The sequence below is a fragment of the Salvia splendens genome, chromosome 2, assembly GCF_004379255.2.
Source record: "Salvia splendens isolate huo1 chromosome 2, SspV2, whole genome shotgun sequence".
In the NCBI taxonomy this organism is placed as follows: Eukaryota; Viridiplantae; Streptophyta; class Magnoliopsida; order Lamiales; family Lamiaceae; genus Salvia; species Salvia splendens.
Window position 1 is genome coordinate 34,044,446 of NC_056033.1, and position 20,417 is coordinate 34,064,862.

General features: G+C 38.4%; 2 protein-coding genes across 4 annotated transcripts; both read left to right on the forward strand.

Annotated features, from left to right (window-relative positions):
* The first annotated feature begins 3,272 nt into the window (after window positions 1-3,272).
* On the forward strand, window positions 3,273-12,524 carry LOC121792337 (N-acetylglucosaminyl-phosphatidylinositol de-N-acetylase-like). Of its 3 annotated transcripts, none has more exons than XM_042190240.1 (11): window positions 3,273-3,396; window positions 8,737-8,942; window positions 9,253-9,319; window positions 9,451-9,521; window positions 10,348-10,412; window positions 10,551-10,595; window positions 10,882-10,962; window positions 11,137-11,204; window positions 11,520-11,571; window positions 11,757-11,917; window positions 12,064-12,524. In XM_042190240.1, the coding sequence occupies exons 2-11, from the start codon at window positions 8,834-8,836 to the stop codon at window positions 12,128-12,130; spliced, it is 786 nt and encodes a 261-aa protein (XP_042046174.1). In that variant the 5' UTR covers window positions 3,273-3,396; window positions 8,737-8,833; the 3' UTR covers window positions 12,131-12,524. The 3 variants fall into 3 exon arrangements, with proteins under 3 accessions (XP_042046174.1, XP_042046175.1, XP_042046176.1); XM_042190241.1 differs by having other exon boundaries at window positions 9,259-9,319; XM_042190242.1 differs by lacking the exon at window positions 10,551-10,595.
* Window positions 12,525-14,511: 1,987 nt separating this feature from the next.
* LOC121765091 (probable transcription factor At3g04930) lies at window positions 14,512-16,352 on the forward strand. Its single transcript, XM_042161142.1, has 2 exons — window positions 14,512-15,809; window positions 16,114-16,352. Exon 1 carries the CDS (start codon window positions 14,620-14,622, stop codon window positions 15,784-15,786), a length of 1,167 nt encoding a protein of 388 aa, XP_042017076.1. The 5' UTR covers window positions 14,512-14,619; the 3' UTR covers window positions 15,787-15,809; window positions 16,114-16,352.
* Window positions 16,353-20,417: the final 4,065 nt, after the last annotated feature.

Sequence of the window (20,417 nt, forward strand, 5' to 3'; positions counted from 1 at the left end):
TATGCTACGCCAGCTAACCTTTCTTTTACAGCTAACTCGATTCTAAGGTAACTTAAAAACCCACTTTCTATTTCAACTTTTACCAAATACTCCACTCCTAGTGACTATTTGTATTGCTTCATTTTAATTCTACCCAATTTTCTGACTACAAGTATTAAATATTGCGTACTGGAGGTTTTGTATTTTCTTTTAATTATAATGATACTGAAAAAATGATTCTTTTACTTGTTTGGCATAATTGTTAGCTACAATTGTAATGAATGATTAATTTATAATTTCACACAAATATTGTGTATAAAATTTGTTTCATTTCTGCTAGATAAATAGCAAGATCAATATCATTACTAGATTCTATAGGAAAATGCTCCAAGTGCATGCTATATAAGTTGGGATTTGGATCTCCTATTGTGTTCAAAGTCACAACATGATGTGTTGTTCCACACAACATAATATTTAATTCATAAACAATAATATTAATTTCTTTTATATTTTAATAATGTGTTGTATGAAACAACATGCTCTGATGCGATTTAGAGTACAATAAGGGAGTCAAACCCATATAAGTTGTCTTGTATATACATATCAGTTGACCAATGAAGAGAACGAGGTGCATTTACTACGTTCTATGAAACTCAAACAACTCACTCATCGACTCTTTCACTTCTTTCACTATTTCAGTTCCTTTAACATTTCCACACAGCAACTCGAAGCATGTCTCAACATGATTAATCTCCTGCATTCGACGAAGCATGCAATAAATTATACTAACAATCTTATTCATCTCCAAATTTTATTGAGTTCCTCCAGTTAACTTAGAATTCAATGCCCATCTCCAACCAACAGATAAGGTCAAAGATATCACACATCTCTATAAAGAATAAATGTAATGTTGGCTTTTTTATGGCGGATACACTGAGAGTCAATGAGTGGAACTTCACCAGATAATCGATCATCTTATTCACATTTATCCAATCTTCTTCCTCGCACGGTGAATAACTTATTAAGCAGATTATATTACCTCTACATTCCTTGTTACTTGATGTTTCTTTCGAACACAAGATTTTAAAAAGTTGTGCTTAACATATTAAATTTAGATAAAATAATGCAAGTGATTAACTAGAGAGTAAGTAAGACAAAGAATGAAGTTAGTGAAATTAAAAGATTTGTTTTTGCAATGAAAAGTAATTACTCAGGTAACTTAGGACAACCAATTACAATGGGCCTCTACCGCCGTCAATCACTTCTTGTAAAAATCCTTATCTATCCAACAAAGCAGACAACGTTTCCTGTCCCTCCCACCTCTCTCAGTGTCTCTTGTAATCACTCTCCGTCATCACCTTTTCATTGTGTGTGGGCTGACTGCACTGCACATGCAACACCAACGGATCGGCTACCACCACCACTTACCTCAACCATAAAACCTCTAGCCGATACCTTTCTTTTTATCATGCTTTGAATCGGAGGTGATAAATTATATACTAGTAAGTAGTAATTAGATTTGTTTAAGATAATTGATCTTGATAATATGTAAATTTTAAGTTTTTTCCGTTTTTTTCTGATAAATAATATTCCTTCCCGATAAAATAAGGACATTTGAGATGGCACGAGAATTGATGAATAATTGATAAAGTAAAATAGGTAAAAAGAAGGATAATTAAAATAATGTTATTGAATAGTAGGACTCATATTATTAACAGTGTTTAAAAGTGAGTATAGTGGTATAAGTTGTAATGAATTGATGTATATGAGTAATGGGGTTTTGAGAACTTTCCATAATTAAAAATGAAATATTTTTATAGGACTGGTGGAAAAGGAAAGTGTCATTATTTGTATGGGATGGAGGGAGTAGTAATGATGAAGGTAAAGTTGACATGACAAATACTTGACATATTATCATCAATGTGGCAAAAATTTAGGGGTGGGTCGATAGGTATACCGTAGTGAAAATGACATATCGTATACTGTATCGAAAATATCGGTATGAGATAATACCATACCGTTGTCGTTCTGAAATTTCGGTACACCGAATTACAGTATGGAGCATTTCCAATACCATTATCATACTAAATTTCGGTATACCAAACTTTACGATATATCGAATTGTGGTACACCATACCAAAAAACTATTATACCGTACCATTTCATTCTTTAATAGTACAAAAAAATATTTCAAAATAGTAATAGGTTTTAATCTAATAAACAAAGATTTTATTATTGTTTTAATCGATAAACACGGTATATACCATTAATATGATAAGTATTGATATACCACGATATAAGAAAATTCATACCATTACCATATCGAAAATTTATGATACGGTATCGTATCTACCGAAAATTATGATATACCGAAAATTTGATAATTTTCAATATTTTTGATATTTTTTCCCACCCCTAAACAAATTGTGGCAAATCATAATGACCTGTGATTAGTTTGCAATACACTGACTTTCGGTATCTTTATTTTTTTTTCTACTTTTAATACATTAATTAACTATGAGATTTTTTCTATTATTCTCCAATACACAAATCGAATTATAATTAAATTATGTTATGAATTGATCTAATTTTGTTGTTTCCTAAATTGTACTTATGTTTACGTTGTTTTACAATAAAACCATTTAATTTTTTTTTAAATTGGTATATGTCTAATACCTTGAAAATTGAACAAATTTTAATAAATATTGTGAATTGAGACGTTTGCGAATTATTAAATCCAAATTGCATTTGCCTAGGGTGATGATTGTTTTCACTTTTATATATAGTACTAATACTTAAATTTTTTTATTAGCATGATTATGTAAGAACTTACACACAAATTTAGTTTGATTATATTTTTCTTTATTTATATATGTGATTTAAAATTTATTATTATTATTATGTAAAATTCTATTTTATTAAAATTTTAATAAATAAAAATTAATACGCATGTCTAAATATAAAAGAAAGTGTTGGGAGTATTAAATAATTTTGGGAAAAATCTACCGTTAGGAAAAAGGTCAGAAAATCTCAAAATTTTGATGAAAATTTTAGAAAATCTCAAAGTTTGATATATTTACTGATAAATTGAAGTTGACGTTCAGATTTAAATAATGAAGTAATATTAATTTTGTAGGAAAAATAAAAACTCAAAATTCAAGTATTTACAGTTAAAAATAAAAATTGAGAAGAAAATTAGAAAAAATATTACTGCTTAGAATATATTTTAATTAAATTTATCTAAAAATAAAAGAAAAAGAAATTAAATAAAAAAATGCCACAGCTAATGGTTGTTGAAGTGCAACAGCAAGACTGCAATCGCCACTGAAACACCAGATCCGCCCGCCGCTGCCAATCACCTTCACAGCGGCCCGACCAACTCCGCCGCCTAATTACCATAATAAGATCGAATCTCCGGTTAGTCTTTCTTTGCTCTGGACATAATTGTTTTTTTGAAACATTATTTAACTTACATTACTTGGAATATCACGAATAGCTCTCTCAACCATTTATTGAAATTTTATTTTCATTCATAACCCAATTGATGATTGACTATTGAAATTCTCACTTATGACTGTGGTATTCTTATTACGGTGTTGGTATTTCTTGGCAATTCCGTTCTATTCTGGTACGTAGTTGCCGGAGAGTTCAGGATCGCCGGGGATCGGAGAACGGCCATCAGGAATCAGTCGGAAGGACTTGAACTTAGAGAGCTTGTAGAGCTAACGGATATAGGATGTGATATAGAAAATAAGCATATTTGCATTCATTGATGTAATGTGTGTATGCACTGTTATCAGTATTGGCTGTTCATAGCAATGAGGATGCATGGAAGCTATGGTGGAATGCACAACACTCAAACAAGATGTTCAAGTTTGAAAATCTGTTGGAGCTAACGGCTACTAGCCGTTTGAGTTCTTGTTTGCAGTGGTTTCAACCTTTTCTTGAGTGAAGCTCTCATTCACTCACTTTAGCTAAGTGTTTGTATAAATAGTAGTGAGTTCACATAGATGAAGGATGATAGTTTGTAACACTTCATCACTTTGTTCATTCAATAAGGTTTCATTCAAGTTTCTCACACAAAACACTTCTTCATCTTCTTCTCTCGGCACAAGCTTGTTCTTGATCGATCTTTCTATGATCTGAATTCAACAATTGGCGCCGTCTGTGGGAAGTCCATTGATCGATCAAGCGGTGTAGCAAATGGCAGCGAGGCTCGATGTTGAGAAGTTCACGGGGAAGAATGATTATGGCTTATAGAAAATGAAGATGAGGGTCATTCTGGTGCAACAAGGTTTATCCTCGGTTCTGACTTCGGATGAATCGTATGGAAAGGGGAAGGCTCCTGCATTAGATGATAAAGCTCAAGCAAAGCTCGATGAGATGCAGTTAAAAGCTCATAGCGCGGTCATCCTATGTCTTGGAGACAAGGTATTGCGTGAGGTCCAAGGTGAGAAGACTCCATCTGGCATCTTGAAGAGGCTTGATGATGTATATCTAGCCAAGTCTCTGGCTAATCGATTGTACATGAAAAGGAGGCTCTATTCGTACAGTTTTTCTGAAGATAAGCCAATTGTGGAGCAGTTGGAAGATTTTGCCAAATCAGTGGATGTCAAGATTAATGATGAAGATAAGGCTATCTTGGTCTTGAATGCTCTTCCCAATTCCTATGATCAATTGAGGGATGCGATCCTCTATGGAAGGGATAAGGTGATCACCTACAATGAAGTTCATGCTGCACTCATGGCCAAGGAGTTGCAGAAAGGTGGTTCTAAAACTTCTGATAACATGCCTGAGTCACTTAATGTCAAGAAGTTCAACAAGAAAAGATTCAAAAAGAAGTTTGAGGACACTAAGCATGAGGGCTCTGGAATGAAGGAGATAAGGTCTTGCCATTGGTGCAAGAAACCAGGGCACTTGAAGAAGGATTGTTTTGGATGGAAGAAGAAACAAGCTTCTGAAAACAAATCTCATTCAAATGTGACCAGTAGTGATGGAGAGGAAGCTGCAGAGGTCATGAATGTCATGGACAAGATTGAAAGGGGTTCTTGGATAATGGACTCCGGATGTTCATTTCACATATGTCCACACCTTGACTGGTTTCAAGATCTGGTGACTGGTTTCAAGATCTGGTGCAGTGCAATGGATCTGTCCTGCTAGGCAATGATAATGCATGCAGAATCAAAGGCATTGGCAGAATAAAACTGAGGTTGAATGATGGCTCTGTGAAGATTCTCTCAGGGGCCAGGTCAGATACATTCCATAAGTAAAAAGATATTTTGTATCACTTGGCACTCTAGAGAAGAAGGGTTACTCTTTTATCTCTGGAAATGGAGTAATGAAGATATGCAAGGGCCAGCAAGTGAAGATGGTGGCTCAGAGAGGTGGAAGCTTGTATTATTTGCAAGCTACTGTAATAATTGGTGAGGCTCATGTAGCAGCCAAGTCTGATATCAGGAATTGGCATCTCAAGCTGGGACATCCAGCTGAAGGGACTCTGAAAGCTATGATCCAGAGGAAGATCATTGATGTCAATAGCTTGGAGAAAATGGATCATTGTGAGGATTGCTTGCTAGGAAAGGCAAAGAAAATTTCATTTCCAGCAGGTAATCTTCTTCATCATCACCTCTTGACTACATTCACTCAGATTTATGGGGGCCATCACCCGTTAAGAGTCTAGGTGGAGGAAAGTATTATATGTCCATCATAGATGACTACTCCAGGAAGGTATGGGTATTCATCTTGAAAGAAAAGTCTGAGGCATTCATCACCTTCAAGAACTGGTGCACGGAAATGGAGAATGAAAAGGGCACTTTTCCTAAAGTCCTCAGGACAGACAATGGATTGGAGTATTTGTCTAAAGAATTTGATGTTTTCTGCAAGGATAAGGGTGTAAGAAGGCACTGTGCCTGCAAACCCCCAACAAAATGGGGTTGCAGAAAGAATGAACTGTACTCTACTAGAAAGGGTCAGATGCCTACTGTCTTCATCTGGAGCAGGGAAGCAGTTCTGGGCAGAAGCTGTTACTAGTGCAACTTATTTGATTAACAAATGCCCCTCCTCAGCCATAAGAGGCTCAATACCAGATGAGAGATGGTATGGTTCAAGGCAAGAATACTCAAGATTGAAACCCTTTGGATGCAAAGCCTTTGCACACTTGAAGCAAGGGAAATTGAATGCAAGGGCTTTGCAGTGTGTCATGTTTGGGTACCAGAAAGGAGTCAAAGGGTATAGGCTTTGGTGCATTGAGCCTGGGAGACAAAAGGTGGTGATTAGCGGAGATGTTTTTATAGAAGACAACATGCCCTTTCTAATGGGCAAAAATGATAAAGAAGAAACTGATGCAACTGATCTTAATTCTCCTCTGATGGTGTGAGTGTGGAGACTGATGAGGCAGGTGGAGGTGAAGGATCTCAGGAAACCAAGAAACTAAGTCAGATGATCTGCAGCCTCAGCAAAGCTTCACACAAGATTATCAGTTAGCAAGGGACAGACCAAGAAGATTAAATATAAGAGCACCAGCCAGGTTCAATGATTATGAGATGCTTTACTATGCTCTACATGTGGCTGAGCAATTGGAGACTACTGAGCCTAGTTCCTATACGAAGGCGGTGAATGGACCAGAAAGAGACCAATGGACTCAAGCTATGAAAGAAGAAGTTGAGTCTCTGATTAAGAACAAGACCTGGATCTTGGTTGAGAAGGCTGAGTTCAGAAGAATTATTGGATGCAAATGGGTGTTCAAAAAGAAGTTAGAATCAGCAGATGCACACAAAGTCAGGTTCAAAGCAAGACTTGTTGCAAAGGGTTTCAACCAAGAAGAAGGGATAGATTTTAATGAAATCTACTCTCTAGCTGTGAAGCACAAATACATTCGAGTACTATTGGCAGTGGCAGCTAAAAGAGATTGGGAGCTTGAGCAAATGGATGTCAAAACAGCTTTTCTGAATGGAGATATTGAAGAAACCATTTACATGGCTCAACCACAAGGTTTTGAAGTCCCTGGCTCTGAGCAAAAGGTGTGCATGCTCAAGAAAAGCATATATGGTGTAAAACAGTCCAGTAGGCAATGGTACTTGAAATTTGGTGAGAGTTTGTCAAAGCTGGGCTTCACAAGATCACTCTATGATAGTTGTGTGTTTGTGAAGAAAGAGAAGAACAAGGCACCCATCTATCTCCTTTTGTACGTGGATGATATGTTGATATCAGGACAAGATATTGAGGAGATCAGAAATGTGAAACAACAACTCAAGTCAGATTTTGAGATGAAGGATCTTGGTATTGCAAGAAGGATCCTTGGTATGGATATTGTCAGAGATAGGAGCCAGAAGAGGCTTTGGCTATTCCAGACTGATTATATCCAGAAAACCCTGAAGAAATTCAGACTTAACAATATGAGAAGCACAACAACACTAATGGCTATACACTTCAAGTTGTCCCGTGATCAGAAGGCCAAAGGTGAAGAAGAGAGGAAGGAAATGGAGTCGATTCCCTACTCTAACATTGTTGGCAGCTTGATGTACCTGATGATATGCACAAGACCAGATATAGCACATGCTATAAGCACAACAAGCAGGTATATGGCAGATTATGGCAGACAGCACTGGAGTGCATTGAAGTGTACTCTGAGATACCTTGGAGGTGCAGATAAACTAGCCATATTATTCTCCGGTGGAGGTAAAGTAGAAGAAGAGCCATTAATAGGCTACTGTGACTCGGACTATGCTGCAAATATTGACACAAGAAGGTCATAGACTGGCTATGTTTTTACCTTGTTTGGTTCTGCTATATGTTGGAAATCGAGTCTGCAAAATGTAGTAGCTCTTTCAACAACTGAAGCTGAGTATATGTCCTTGACCTCAGCAGTGAAAGAAGGCAAGTGGCTGCTTGGACTTGTGGCTGAATTTGGAGTGCAACAGAAGGGTGTGGCAGTGCATTGTGATAACAGTGGAGCTTTGTGTCTTGCTAGGCATCAAATGTTTCATTAACGTAGCAATCACATTGATGTAAGGCTGCATTTTATAAGGGATGAGGTGGAGAGTGGAAGGGTGAGGCTGATCAAGATTGACACGACTCACAACCCTGTTGACATGCTCACTAAGCCCTTAAGCAAAGAGAAGTTCGAGTATTGTTGCAGGCTAGTGGGATTGTGTCCGATAAAATTCTGAACATTGCTTTGAAGCCAAGGTGGAGATTGTTATCAGTATTGGTTGTACATAGCAATGAGGATGCATGGAAGCTATGGTGGAATGCACAACACTCAAACAAGATGTTCAAGTTCGAAAATCAGTTGGAGCTAACGGCTACTAGCCGTTTGAGTTCTTGTTTGCAGCGGTTTCAAATGTTTCTTGAGTGAAGCTCTCATTCACTCACTTTAGCTAAGTGTTTGTATAAATCGTTGTGAGTTCACATAGATGAAGGATGATAGTTTGTAACACTTCATCATTTTGTTCATTCAATAAGGTTTCATTCAAGTTTCTCACACAAAACACTTCTTCATCTTCTTCTCTCGACACAAGCTTGTTCTTGATCGATCGTTCTATGATCTGAATTTAACATGCACAATGCGTTTCATTTTCGCGTCTTCCTTCATTCACACTAAGCTAGCTAAGTTCGTAACTGATAAACAACATAGTGGAACTGCCTGGCAGTTAACACAACTATGTGCTAACACTCTTCTACTGCTAGCTTCTTGTGGTTGGTCATCTTCCTTTCTTTACATGTGTCATATTCTTATTATATTTGCTGTTTGTTCAGGCTTCACTTGAGGATCTTGAGCTGAAACTGCTCGATGAATTGCCTCGGTGACTGATTGCAGCTACATTCGATCTCATATTCCTGTGAAGCATCAAACATGACATGGATAGCCTTAACCTTAGCAGTGCTAGTGCTCTGGTTTGCTTCTCTCTGCAAAGTTTTTCTGGAATCTATGTCCGCTTCAAAACCGGCATTCTTAAATGATGGTAATTCATGGTTTTTTCCATGAGCATCTGATGAACTGCAGCGTTTCAAAACAAGGCTCACTTCGGTGCATTCACCCTAATTAAATCCCAGTTGTGATTAATAAATCCTAATTATGTTTGAAATATGGCGGACGCACTGTGCACCACAGCACCAGGCTGCAAACAAGTTTTTGATGCTTCTTAATTACTGTTTTATTCACTCTCCAAAAAGAAATTTGGTATGCTCATCGGCAATCCATAAATGTGCTCTGTGATTGGTTGTATATACACATATATACAATACTTGAATGTTTTTTGTTGGTTTCTTGAGTGGCAGGTGCTACTTCTAGAAGGAGAAATGTCTTGGTGGTTATTGCTCATCCTGATGATGAGTCTATGTAAGATTGCACTTTTGTTATTGCCATTTGATGTCAAGCACCACTTATGATTTATTGATCACCTGTTCTCTATTTTTCTCGTGCTCGGTCCATTTGGGTTTAATGTATCGTTTATTGTTCCATGCATGCAGGTTCTTTGCTCCTGTTATTAATTACCTGACTTCCAGGCATCATAATGTACACATACTTTGCATGTCAACTGGTAATGCTGCCTATGTACTCGTACAATTTTCATAATATGCCAATAGAATTTTACCCCACTCATTATTTGTTATCCCTGAATCCTAAACTAACAATGTTGTGAAAAAGTAATCATTAATTCATCATGATCGTTTCCAGAATCATTGGGCTTTATTTGTAGATATCATGAAACTTTATTGAGCAATTTTTGAACCCCTTGTAACTGAAAATATTTACCTCTAAATCCATGCTAGAAAGTGTTGTTGAAGTTTTCTAAGGATTACTGACAGTTTTGGCTTCTTTTCAAGCATAGTAATCAATTGACAGAAATAAAATCATCAACCCTATCAGCCTAATAGCACTCCTACGCCGATTTCTTCTAAAATTAGAGGATATAAGGATATAAAATTATTAAAGTGGAGAAAATGTTAGTAAGAGATAGCATAATGTAGATAAGACTCTTCTCTACAATATTCTCTCTCTTACTTTACATTATCTATTATTTTTCCAAAATGAGTGCAAAAATAATGCGCCTCGCTTATGGTGGGGCGGAGGGAGTATGATACAGAACAAGATGTGATATGGTTGATATGCATACTTAGTCAGTGTTAGTTAGGATTTGAATGTTGAATTAGTTGTTGCAGATTTCTCTCGTTTTGTAACTCTATATATTGAGGCTGTTAAGTGGTGAAAACCATCTTTGGAGAGATCACCAGTTTAGACGGTTGTAGACCAAATCCAATTTATTGTTTGTAAAGATATTTGATTGGTTAGTATAGAATATTTTTCTCTTAGGTTTTGTGAATTTTCTCAAACCCTACAACACTTGATGCCTGGTGGTAGTGTAGGCAATGCAGATGGCATGGGAAGTGTTAGAAAAGAAGAGTTAGAGCTGGCCTCCGTGGTTCTCAAGGTTTGTATTTTGACTTTTGGTTTGTTATCAGTATGCATATCATTGCAGGGATATTCTCCTAATTTCATCGTGAATGCTTTCTATATGGTTCCTGATTAAAAACTTTTCCGAAAATCACTCCAATTGCATTATATGCAGATTCCAGCACAGCAAGTGACCGTACTAGATCATCCAGATTTGCTGGTTTCTTTAGAAATCTCTTTCATATGCTAGCACATAATCCCTCCGTCCCATTTAAAGTGATTCATTTTCCTTTCTGGGACGCCTCACCTAAAGCAACACATTTCCTAAAATTGAAACACTATCATATACATCTCTCCTACTTCATTCTCTATCCAGTCAACTCACAGAACAACACTGCATAAAATCCCATGCCGAAAAAGAAACCTTTCGCTTTAAGTGGGACAGAGGGAGCATTTTCTATTTATTTCAGGTGCTAACATAATGTTAGGTTACATGCTACTACTAGGATGGTTTTGGCAATGTGTGGAACTGGGACCTGTTAGCTAGCATCATTGATGAGGAAACTCATACCCATTCTATTGACTTGGTAAGATTCTTTTGGTCAGAATGTCCTGATTATCTCTACTTCTCCACTCAATGGACATTTATGTTGATATTTTGAGTCGTTTGTGCTGGTGGAGCCACAATTTGGTAGCACCTCTGCTCATTCTTCCGTTTATTGATCTGATATTCTCTTAAGCTCTTGTATTTTCGTTTCTAGATCATTACATTTGACAATTACGGTATCTCGGGTCATTGCAACCACTGCGACGTTCATCAAGGAGTAAGGTAAGAGCAAGAAACTCATAGGTTATGCTCTGTTGGCCATATGTCAATTGCGAGAAGTTCCGGTGTTGTGTGCATGTGTTTAAATTGTAAATTAAGGAAATTCTAGTAGCATTGAGCAACATGTCAGGCTGTGAGATTGCTCAATGAGATGAATGCATCTCTTAGTTTTTTCTTTTATTTAAAAGGATTGTATTGGAATGGTGGTTCGTTAATTTTTTTCAACCAATACATATCCTAGGACTATTAACTGCAATTATGTTGGAGGCATTAGGTGAGGAACTTGACACTAATAAGCTTCTTTTCTTTGTAACCCAGAAAGCTAATGCATGATGCCTTAGGGGGAAGACATCTTGAGGCCTGGGAGATTGTAAGCTATCCTTGTCATTTGAAATCTAGATTCATGATTTAGATGTTTCAGTTCAACATTTGTAAATTGTCCTTATGTAATATCTTAAAGTCTGAAATTGGTCCCACATATTTTTCAAGTCTTAATAAGCTTTACTACTACAATATTTGGACTCATATATTTTGACAAGTTTTCATCATTTTCAGATAAGCCCTAACATAGTACGCAAGTACATCGGACCAGTGGACATTTGGTTATCCATCATGTTTAGCCTACTTGATAAAGATGGACTCTCACATTGCTTGCTTAACTTAGATCTCCGTAAAAGTTATGCAGCTATGGCTCAACACTCCAGCCAATGGGTTTGGTTCGTCTTTCTTGTTCTTTTTCATCGACTTATTTGGCATCATTATTATAATTTAACAGTGAACTCGTATCAAAAATTTTCTCTTTCAATTTCTGGTGCATATATTTATGACTAATTATTTCTTATGGTTTTACTTCCTAATGCAGGTTCCGCAAACTTTTTGTAACATTTTCGAGTTGTACTTATGTTAGCACCCTTAAGAAGATCGCATAAGTCTGCAGCCGAAGGTACATTGGTCTAGATGGAGGTCACGGAGCTATGATTTATGGTCTTACATCACCTGTGGTGAGTGGAATGATGGGTTAGGATCATCTGCTGCCTCTCACAAAAAAATAAATTAAATAAATAAATTAAATTAATATAATATTATTTTAATGGTTTGTGAGGAGCAGCAGAGGATCCCTATCCGTGGAATGAACCGATACATGATACTATGATAATAGAGATTAGCGTTGTTTTCATTTTTATTCCACAATATTAGTTTTGAATAACGAGTTTTTTTGTGTGTTTGGATTTTGGATGAAATAGCTATGGCGATTGGTGGCTTGGCGCCAAGTGCCAACATATATTTATATTTTTGGATTACTTAATTTTTTAAACAGTACTATTACGTGTCTGGAATCAAAACTCTTGCCACCTTTGAACACAATAGGAGATCCAAATCCCAACTTATATAGCATGCACTTGCAGCATTTACCTATGGAATCTAGTAATGAGATTGAGCTTGCTATTTATCTAGCAGAAATGAAGCACATTTTATACACAATATTTGTGTGAAATTATAAATTAATCATTCATTACAATTGTAGCTAACAATTATACCAAACAAGTAAAAGAATCATTTTTTTCAGTATCATTATAATTGAAAGAAAATAGAAAACCTCCCATACGCAATATTTAATACTTGTAGTTAGAAAATTCGGTAGAATTAAAATGAAGCCATACAAATAGTAAGTAGGAGTGGAGTATTTGGTAAAAGTTGAAATAGAAAGTGGGTTTTGAAGTTACCATATAATCGAGTTGGCTGTAATAGAAAGGTTAGGTGGCGTATGATGAAGCATTCAAACCCACTTGGTTTTGGTTAAGGTTTGGGTGTCCATACCAAACCCACCAATTACACACTATGCGACTACCAGTACTATTACGAGTCTGGAACCAAAACTCTTGCCACCTTTTAAGATTTCAGTTTCACAAAAGACATAATTTCATACAGTACACAATATATACGTGAAGCTAGCATTTATACCATACAAAAAATGAATCAATTTTTTTAGTCAGTTTGGAATGAGCCGGTGCAATCTAATCAGGAATCAATTTAATTGAAATAAACTAAAAAAACCTCCACGAGGATTTGGTAAAAGTTGAAAGAGAAAGAGGGTTTTTAATTTTTAGTTACAATATAATCGGATTAGCTGTAGAAATGGTAGCTAGCATAGCGTAGGTGGCGTGTGGTGAAGCGTTCAACCCACTTGGTTTCGGTTTTGGTTTGGATGTCCATACCTAACCCGATTATATTGTAAGCATAGCGTAGGTGGCGTGTGGTGAAGCATTCAACCCACTTGGTTTCGGTTTTGGTTTGGATGTCCATACCTAACCCACCAATTACGAACCCAGATCCTCTGCTGTTGAATAAGCACAGCATGTAACATGCTGTGATACAAATGGCGCCGTTTTTGTGTGATATCCATCTCCTTTCTCTTAAAATTCTTTTCTTTATTTGAACTGCTGGAGCAAATTCAATTCTGCAAAATAGATTTCTTTTAAAACTCTTATCTTACAAATATTTAGGTGTGTGTTAATGAAAATAAAATGTACTAATTGATTTAAACTTCGACATTAACTACTCACCCCGTCCATGAAAAATAGACAAATTTTGCCATTTTAGTACGCCTAACAAAAATAGATTAAGTTCAAATGGGAAAATTTTCAACCAATACTAACCCTACACGTTAAAACTCGTATCATTCACAATCTTGTCTATTTTTCTTGGACGGAGGGTGTATTACCTGTTACTCCATCCGTCCACGAAAAATAGAGTGCATTTGCCATTTTTTGTTGTCCACAAAACTAGAGCACATTTAAAAAAAATAAAGTTTTAACAACTTCTTTCTTACTTTTTTCCGTTCTCTCTTACTAATAATATGGATACCACATTCCACTAAAATATTATTTACTTAGTATGCCAATTATTTTTTATTTTGCAGATTTTCATTTATTTAAATACAAAAATAAACTAAAATTAAATTTATAAATTTCAAGCAGGAATTTACTCTATCATGATTAAAATAGTAAGAGTATTTTAATTTAAAATATTACTTAAATTTTATGATTATTTTAGAATTTAAATAAAAGAAAAATTGCAAAATTAAAAAATAAATGGCATTCTGTTTCCTCAAAGTTTGAATTAATTATTATTTAGACTAACATATACCAAAATATTTGTAAGAATTAAAGGGTTTTTAAAAAACAGAAATAATTTGGGGTTTGCTGTAGTACTAGCTAGTTCAAGGAAATAAATGAATTAAAAAAAGGGAACGAAATGGACATCAGATAAAACGGTACCGTTTTGGATACACAGCAGGCTGTGCTGTGGTTATGCCACAGCAGAGGATCCGGGTCCATCAATTACACACCATGCGACTGCCAGCCTCGTTGTGAGCCCCCAATTCCCCCAAACCCAACCCCCGCCCTAAACCTAGCCGATGGCCTCCGCCGACGACCCCGCCGCCCCCATCGTCTTCCACGAGGACGAGAACCTCCTTGACGACGATGAAGACGACGACGGCGAGAGCTTCGACCACTACGACGACGATTCCGCCTCCTCAGCCCCCGTCGCCCCCGATCGTCCTCCCCCGCCCTTCTCTGCTGCTCAGGTAACCATCGCCGTCCCCGGCCTCCCCGATCCCCACCACCAGCCGGAGATCTCCGTCCCCGCTAAGAAACCCCCTCCCCCACCGCCTGACGAATCGCGGAAGCTCTTCCAGCGCCTCTGGACCGATGAGGACGAAATTGAGCTGCTTCAGGGCTTCCTCGATTACACCACCCAGCGCTGCGGCCCCCACACCTCCTCCCAGCACCACCACGACACCACCGCCTTCTACGATCAGATCAGGAACAAATTCCAGCTTGATTTCAATAAGAACCAGCTTGTCGAGAAGCTGCGTCGCCTCAAAAAGAAGTACCGCAACGTCATCGGTAAATTCGGCACTGGCAAGGACCACGCCTTCAAGACCCCCCACGAGCAGGCCACCTTCGAAATCTCCTCCAAAATTTGGGGCAACGCCGCCGTCAATGGCGCTGCTGCCTACCGCGCCGCTCCTGTGCCGATCGACGACGACGACGACTCCCTCAACAACCCTAATTTCAATAATTTCGTCGATTGCCAGAGCCCCAACCTAAACGGCATTGATATAAACGCCAAAACTCCGCGCTCCAGGAAGAGGAACCGTGTCGGAGCAGTGAAATTGGAGGAGAAGCAACACAACGCCACCAACATCAACATCAGCAACGCTCAGCCTGTATCTGCCGTGGCGCCTATGGCTGCTCCGGTAATTGGATTGGGGATAACAGGGTCGTTATCAGGCGTGATAGAAGAGACTGTTAAGAGTTGTCTATCGCCAATATTCAAAGAGCTACTAAGCAATTCGATGAGCCCTAATCTGAACAGCAACGGGTCGCCGTGCTGTGGAAATGGGTTCGGATTGGGACGAAGCCCGATACCCTTGTGCTTCGGGACCAGCATGGGGGGAGATAAAGAGCGGTGGAGGAAGCAACAAATACTGGAGCTGGAGGTGTTCTCGAAGCGGCTGGAGCTGGTGCAGGATGAGATTAGAGACCAACTGCAGGAGCTTAGGTCCACAGGGAATTGATCGTTGATTACTTCCTTGGGGCAGTAAGTAGCGTTTCTTGTTTTTCCTACTAGTACTTTTTAAAACTACATTGGGTTGTTGTTATATGTAGATTATTTGATTTGGATGGTTGTTGATAATTGTGGAACTGCTTAGGCTATGATTGATCAAATAATGATTTGAGATTGCTGATCATGTTCTTCATTTTGCTACAAATATGCTGAATTGGAATCTAGTTCCAAGATGAAATAAGTAGTTGGCTTAGGATTGATAATGGTGATAACTAAATATGTTTGCTGTTTCTTTGTTTGATAAGCATGGTTTTTTATCTAGTTGTGAAATTTCCAGGCCGTTGTGGATGCTTCTTGTCCGGGAAATGGATACTACTTGGTTAGCATAGCAGTGTTGGTTGCTTAGCTAGAGATTAATATATGAGCATAGTAATGGAGCTCAACTTTGTGGAGGTATCAGATGTAAACATTTTCTACTAGTATGAGTTTATTTATCTGAAACTTGATGCAAAAAAGTACTTAGTTGTAAATTTTGATAAAGCTTTGTTTGCAAATAAGTTGAATCTTTAAGGTGAAGTTATGAAGTTCACATGCCTTGTTTTTCAATAGCTAAAGAATTTCTCATAGTATCTGGTATTTGAACGAACGCAAAAAGGTTATGCACAACAGATTGGATTCAAATTCATATTCGATGCTATATTTGCAATATCTTTGGTACTCATAGTGTTTGCGACAATCTTCATTTTCAGCAACAATCTATATTTTCTTTGTGACGTTGACATTTTTTATTTTAGTCACATAACACTAAATAATAAGGCTCTTCATTTTCTGCTACAATTTATTTCACCCTTTTTAAAAAACAATATTCAGTTATTTTTTTAATTTTTGAATTATAAACAAATAAAATTGCAAAATTTGAAGAAAATAACATTGACTAAAAACTCTCCAATAAAATTAACATCGACGACGAGGTCATCGTCTTCACATCAGGATTTCACGTTTTTTACGTCATTGGGATCGCTAACCATTGAAAGAAACTATGCGACAAAGATATTTTGAGTGGTCAAAGTCATGCAATTCATTAACGAACCACCCCGATGCGAATCCAGGTATGGCTAAATCATTTTCGTGGGAGAAACGAAGAAGGCATGGCAAACAACCAATCCGAAACTATAGTCTAATTCAAACCTTTCGTTGCCTATCAAGATGATGCCCAAATGCGCTTCTAAGACCACTAATGTTTTCATCATTGAAAGAACTTCGTGTGGCTACCTTATATGCCTCAATCAGAGCTCTGATGAAGAATATATGGCCGTTTAACGAAGGTTGCCCAGAGCAGTACAAATCTAGCGACTCGGCGGTTTTTTTCGGTGATTTTAACAAAGTTTCTAGCAAGTCGCCGGCTTCACACACCGACGAACCCGTCGACCCGCTATAATGGGAACATGCCCATGCGGGATTTTGAATAATTTTTAGACTCTTCACATTCCTCCTCCTATCTATAAATAGGGCCTTCGCTTCATTTGTAATAGATTAGGAGTGAGTTTTGAGGATCTCCTTGAGAGAGTCCCTTCCCATGTTGGGTGTGATAAATGTTTAGAAAATACATGGTCAACCTATGGTTAGTTACTTGGTAAATTCACAACTAGCTAGCAGAGCTTGAGTGAAAGTATACCATATGGGCGGTTTCGAGTATACCTTTAGTGACGGAGCTTAAACGAAAGTATACCCAGTGTCGTGTAGCTAGAGAAAGAGTCGATACAAATGTTTGCTTGGATGAAAGTTTTCAAGGGTATCCATCATCTTTTTTATGGAGGTTCTTAGGTTCTTTATAGCTAGCAATTGTGACCAAGTATATTATTTCTCACTCACCGAGATTGAGTTTAAAGAAAATGGATATACTACGGTCACCTATTCCGAACGTAGATCGACGCTATATTATTTAATTTCATAAAATTAAATGTCACGTTTATTCTTGGTCAATGTCATTTGGCTGAGCACGATTCGAATAGGATATCAATACCACCAAACAATTGCATCAACATCGGCAACGATATATAGATGTGTCAACGGTCACGGAAAAGCCTTATTGTGCGTCAGCCACTATTACCACCTGACACATGCCTACCGTCGAAGGCATTGATGCTCCTCATCACCACCCATAGTTATCGAGGCCCTCGACTCTTTTCTCTCCTATCCAATGACTCTAAACCCCACTGCTCAAATTTTGGAGACCATCTTCAATCCTCCATCCCCACTAGATTCTATAAGAGTGTCCACTACGGGACCGTCGCGCCTATAGCCCCGACGGGGGCGGTCCCGGGGCGGTCTATAGTGGAGGTGTTGTCCGCCCCCGGGGCGGATGAGGAGTGTGGGGGCGGCAGGCGGCGGAAGGGCATGCGGCGACGGGGGCGAGGACGCGGCGACTCCGGGGCGGACGCGGCGGATAGGCGGGGCGCCTATAGTGGAGCGGTGCCCGGCGTGGCTATATGCGGTGATTTTTTTTTGAATTCAATTTAATTCACCTATAAATACACCCCATTTCATTCATTATTTTCACACCATTCCAACTCTTCATCACTAAAAATTTCTCTCACTAGACTTTGTGGTCAGAAATGGACAATTTGTGGAGAGACACGTGGAATGCTCTGATTCAACAGGTGCAACACCAGGCCGCACAGGAGGATGCGGCGCGCTTGGCGGAGGAGGCGGAGGCTGCGATCCCTCGTGCTATTACTCATCGGCGGACCATCCCACGAGACCACGTCTGTGCGCACCAACGTCAATGGCTGATTACTTTGTGGATAACCCTCGTTATCCACCCGAGATATTCCACCGGAGATTCATGATGTCACTACGGCTATTCAATCATATAGTGACGAATTTGGCGGAGCGTTACCGGTGCTTCACCCTCCGGCGTGATGCCGCGGGCCGGATCGGGCTGTCTACGCAACAGAAGTGCACCTCTGCACTCCGGTAGCTTGCCTACGCCGAACCAGCCGATATGTTCGATGAATACCTACAGATGGGTGAGACGACTGGCCTCACGGTTCTTAGGCAGTTTTGTAAGGGGATCCGGGAAATTTTTGGTGGGGAGTTTTGATGTGTATTTTTCGAGCTTTTATATCAATGAACTAATGACACACAAGCTTAATAAATTAGCTCTAAAATTACAACCTTTCTGCAAGAGTACAGATGTAGTTGTAGTAAAAGAGTGTCGAACCACAGAGAGGCGTGGGTTATTTAATTTTAGGTTGAATTTTTTTTTGATAAAGATATGATAAAACAAACAAAGATAAATAAAATACAAAATTTAGAAAAATAGGATAAGAAGAAAGCATTGCTCCTATATGTCTCGGGCATATGAATTGGGATACTTCGATGGATTACTACAATCAAGACTATGCTTAAGAGGATTAAGTTTGTTTTACGCTCTCTATCCGTTGAACACTTCAAGGGAATTGTATACCTAGGATAAGCTGAACATGTCTCCAAAGTTCTACTCACTAATCTATCATCACTACTAAGTCGCGTAACAAGCTTTAGATTAGTTTATTCAATTGTCAAACACGATAATTAAATCATAAATTAACTTAATGCCCACACGGAAGCGCAGCAGACACCAAACCAAATTTACAGATAAAAACTATCGATCCACTCGAGACTAACTTTCTGAACAAGTATCAAATCTCGAGTTCCTTGCATATGAGTATTGGCCAAAATCTATGCTAAAGAGGCAATAGAATAATGGCTACAAAATTCTACCTATCTAGACGTCTCAAGATTAGTAGAATAATTAAACAATTCATAAACAAGAATCACACATAAATTAAGCCGTAAAAATCATCAAAGTATCCACAATTCACCCTACAACATATTCGAAGCAACGAAGGAAATTTAGCCAAACATACTAAAATGAATTACACCAAAAGAACCGTGAACCGTGAACTCCATGGTGTTCTCCAACTCTAGATGATGGATGATCTCCCCCGAGATGGAGTTTGGATCATTCCTTCCTCTTCTCTCCTCTTGCTTCTTTCTCCAATTTTCGTCCCCCGTTTTCTCCTCAAAAAACCCCCATCAACTCCCGCCGTCTCTCTTTTTTCTTCCTTTTTCCAAAACCGCTCCAAAACTGACGAGAAACTGTCAATTTGCAGTTAAAGATGAACCACCCGGTCGGGTGGATTTTGAAACTGAACAAATCACCCGGCCGGGTGATAGGAATTTCATCTTTTCTGGACTCTTTATGCTTTACGAATCTCACCCGACCGGGTGATTTGTTGGTGTAAAATTCACCCGGGCGGGTGGTTTCCACTGGAGTCTCCACGCCAAGAAGAAGCGGCTCGGGCGGGTGGTGCGTTGGCTGCCCGATCGAGTGGTTGCTGCTGCGTTTGGAACTATTAATCAGTGCACGCCAAGTGTTCGATGAAATGCTTCAAAGAGGATTCTGTACTTGTATTTTGCATAGCACACCATGTGTTTGATAGAATGTTTGAATGAGCTCCAGCCAGCTTTTCACATCCTAAACTTCGATGAAAACACGATTTGATGAGTTATAATTTACATAAAAATGTGTAGTCTAAGGGAAAAAATATAGAAAATATGCTTCGCATCAAGTTTCTACGGAAGCCCACCCCTGAT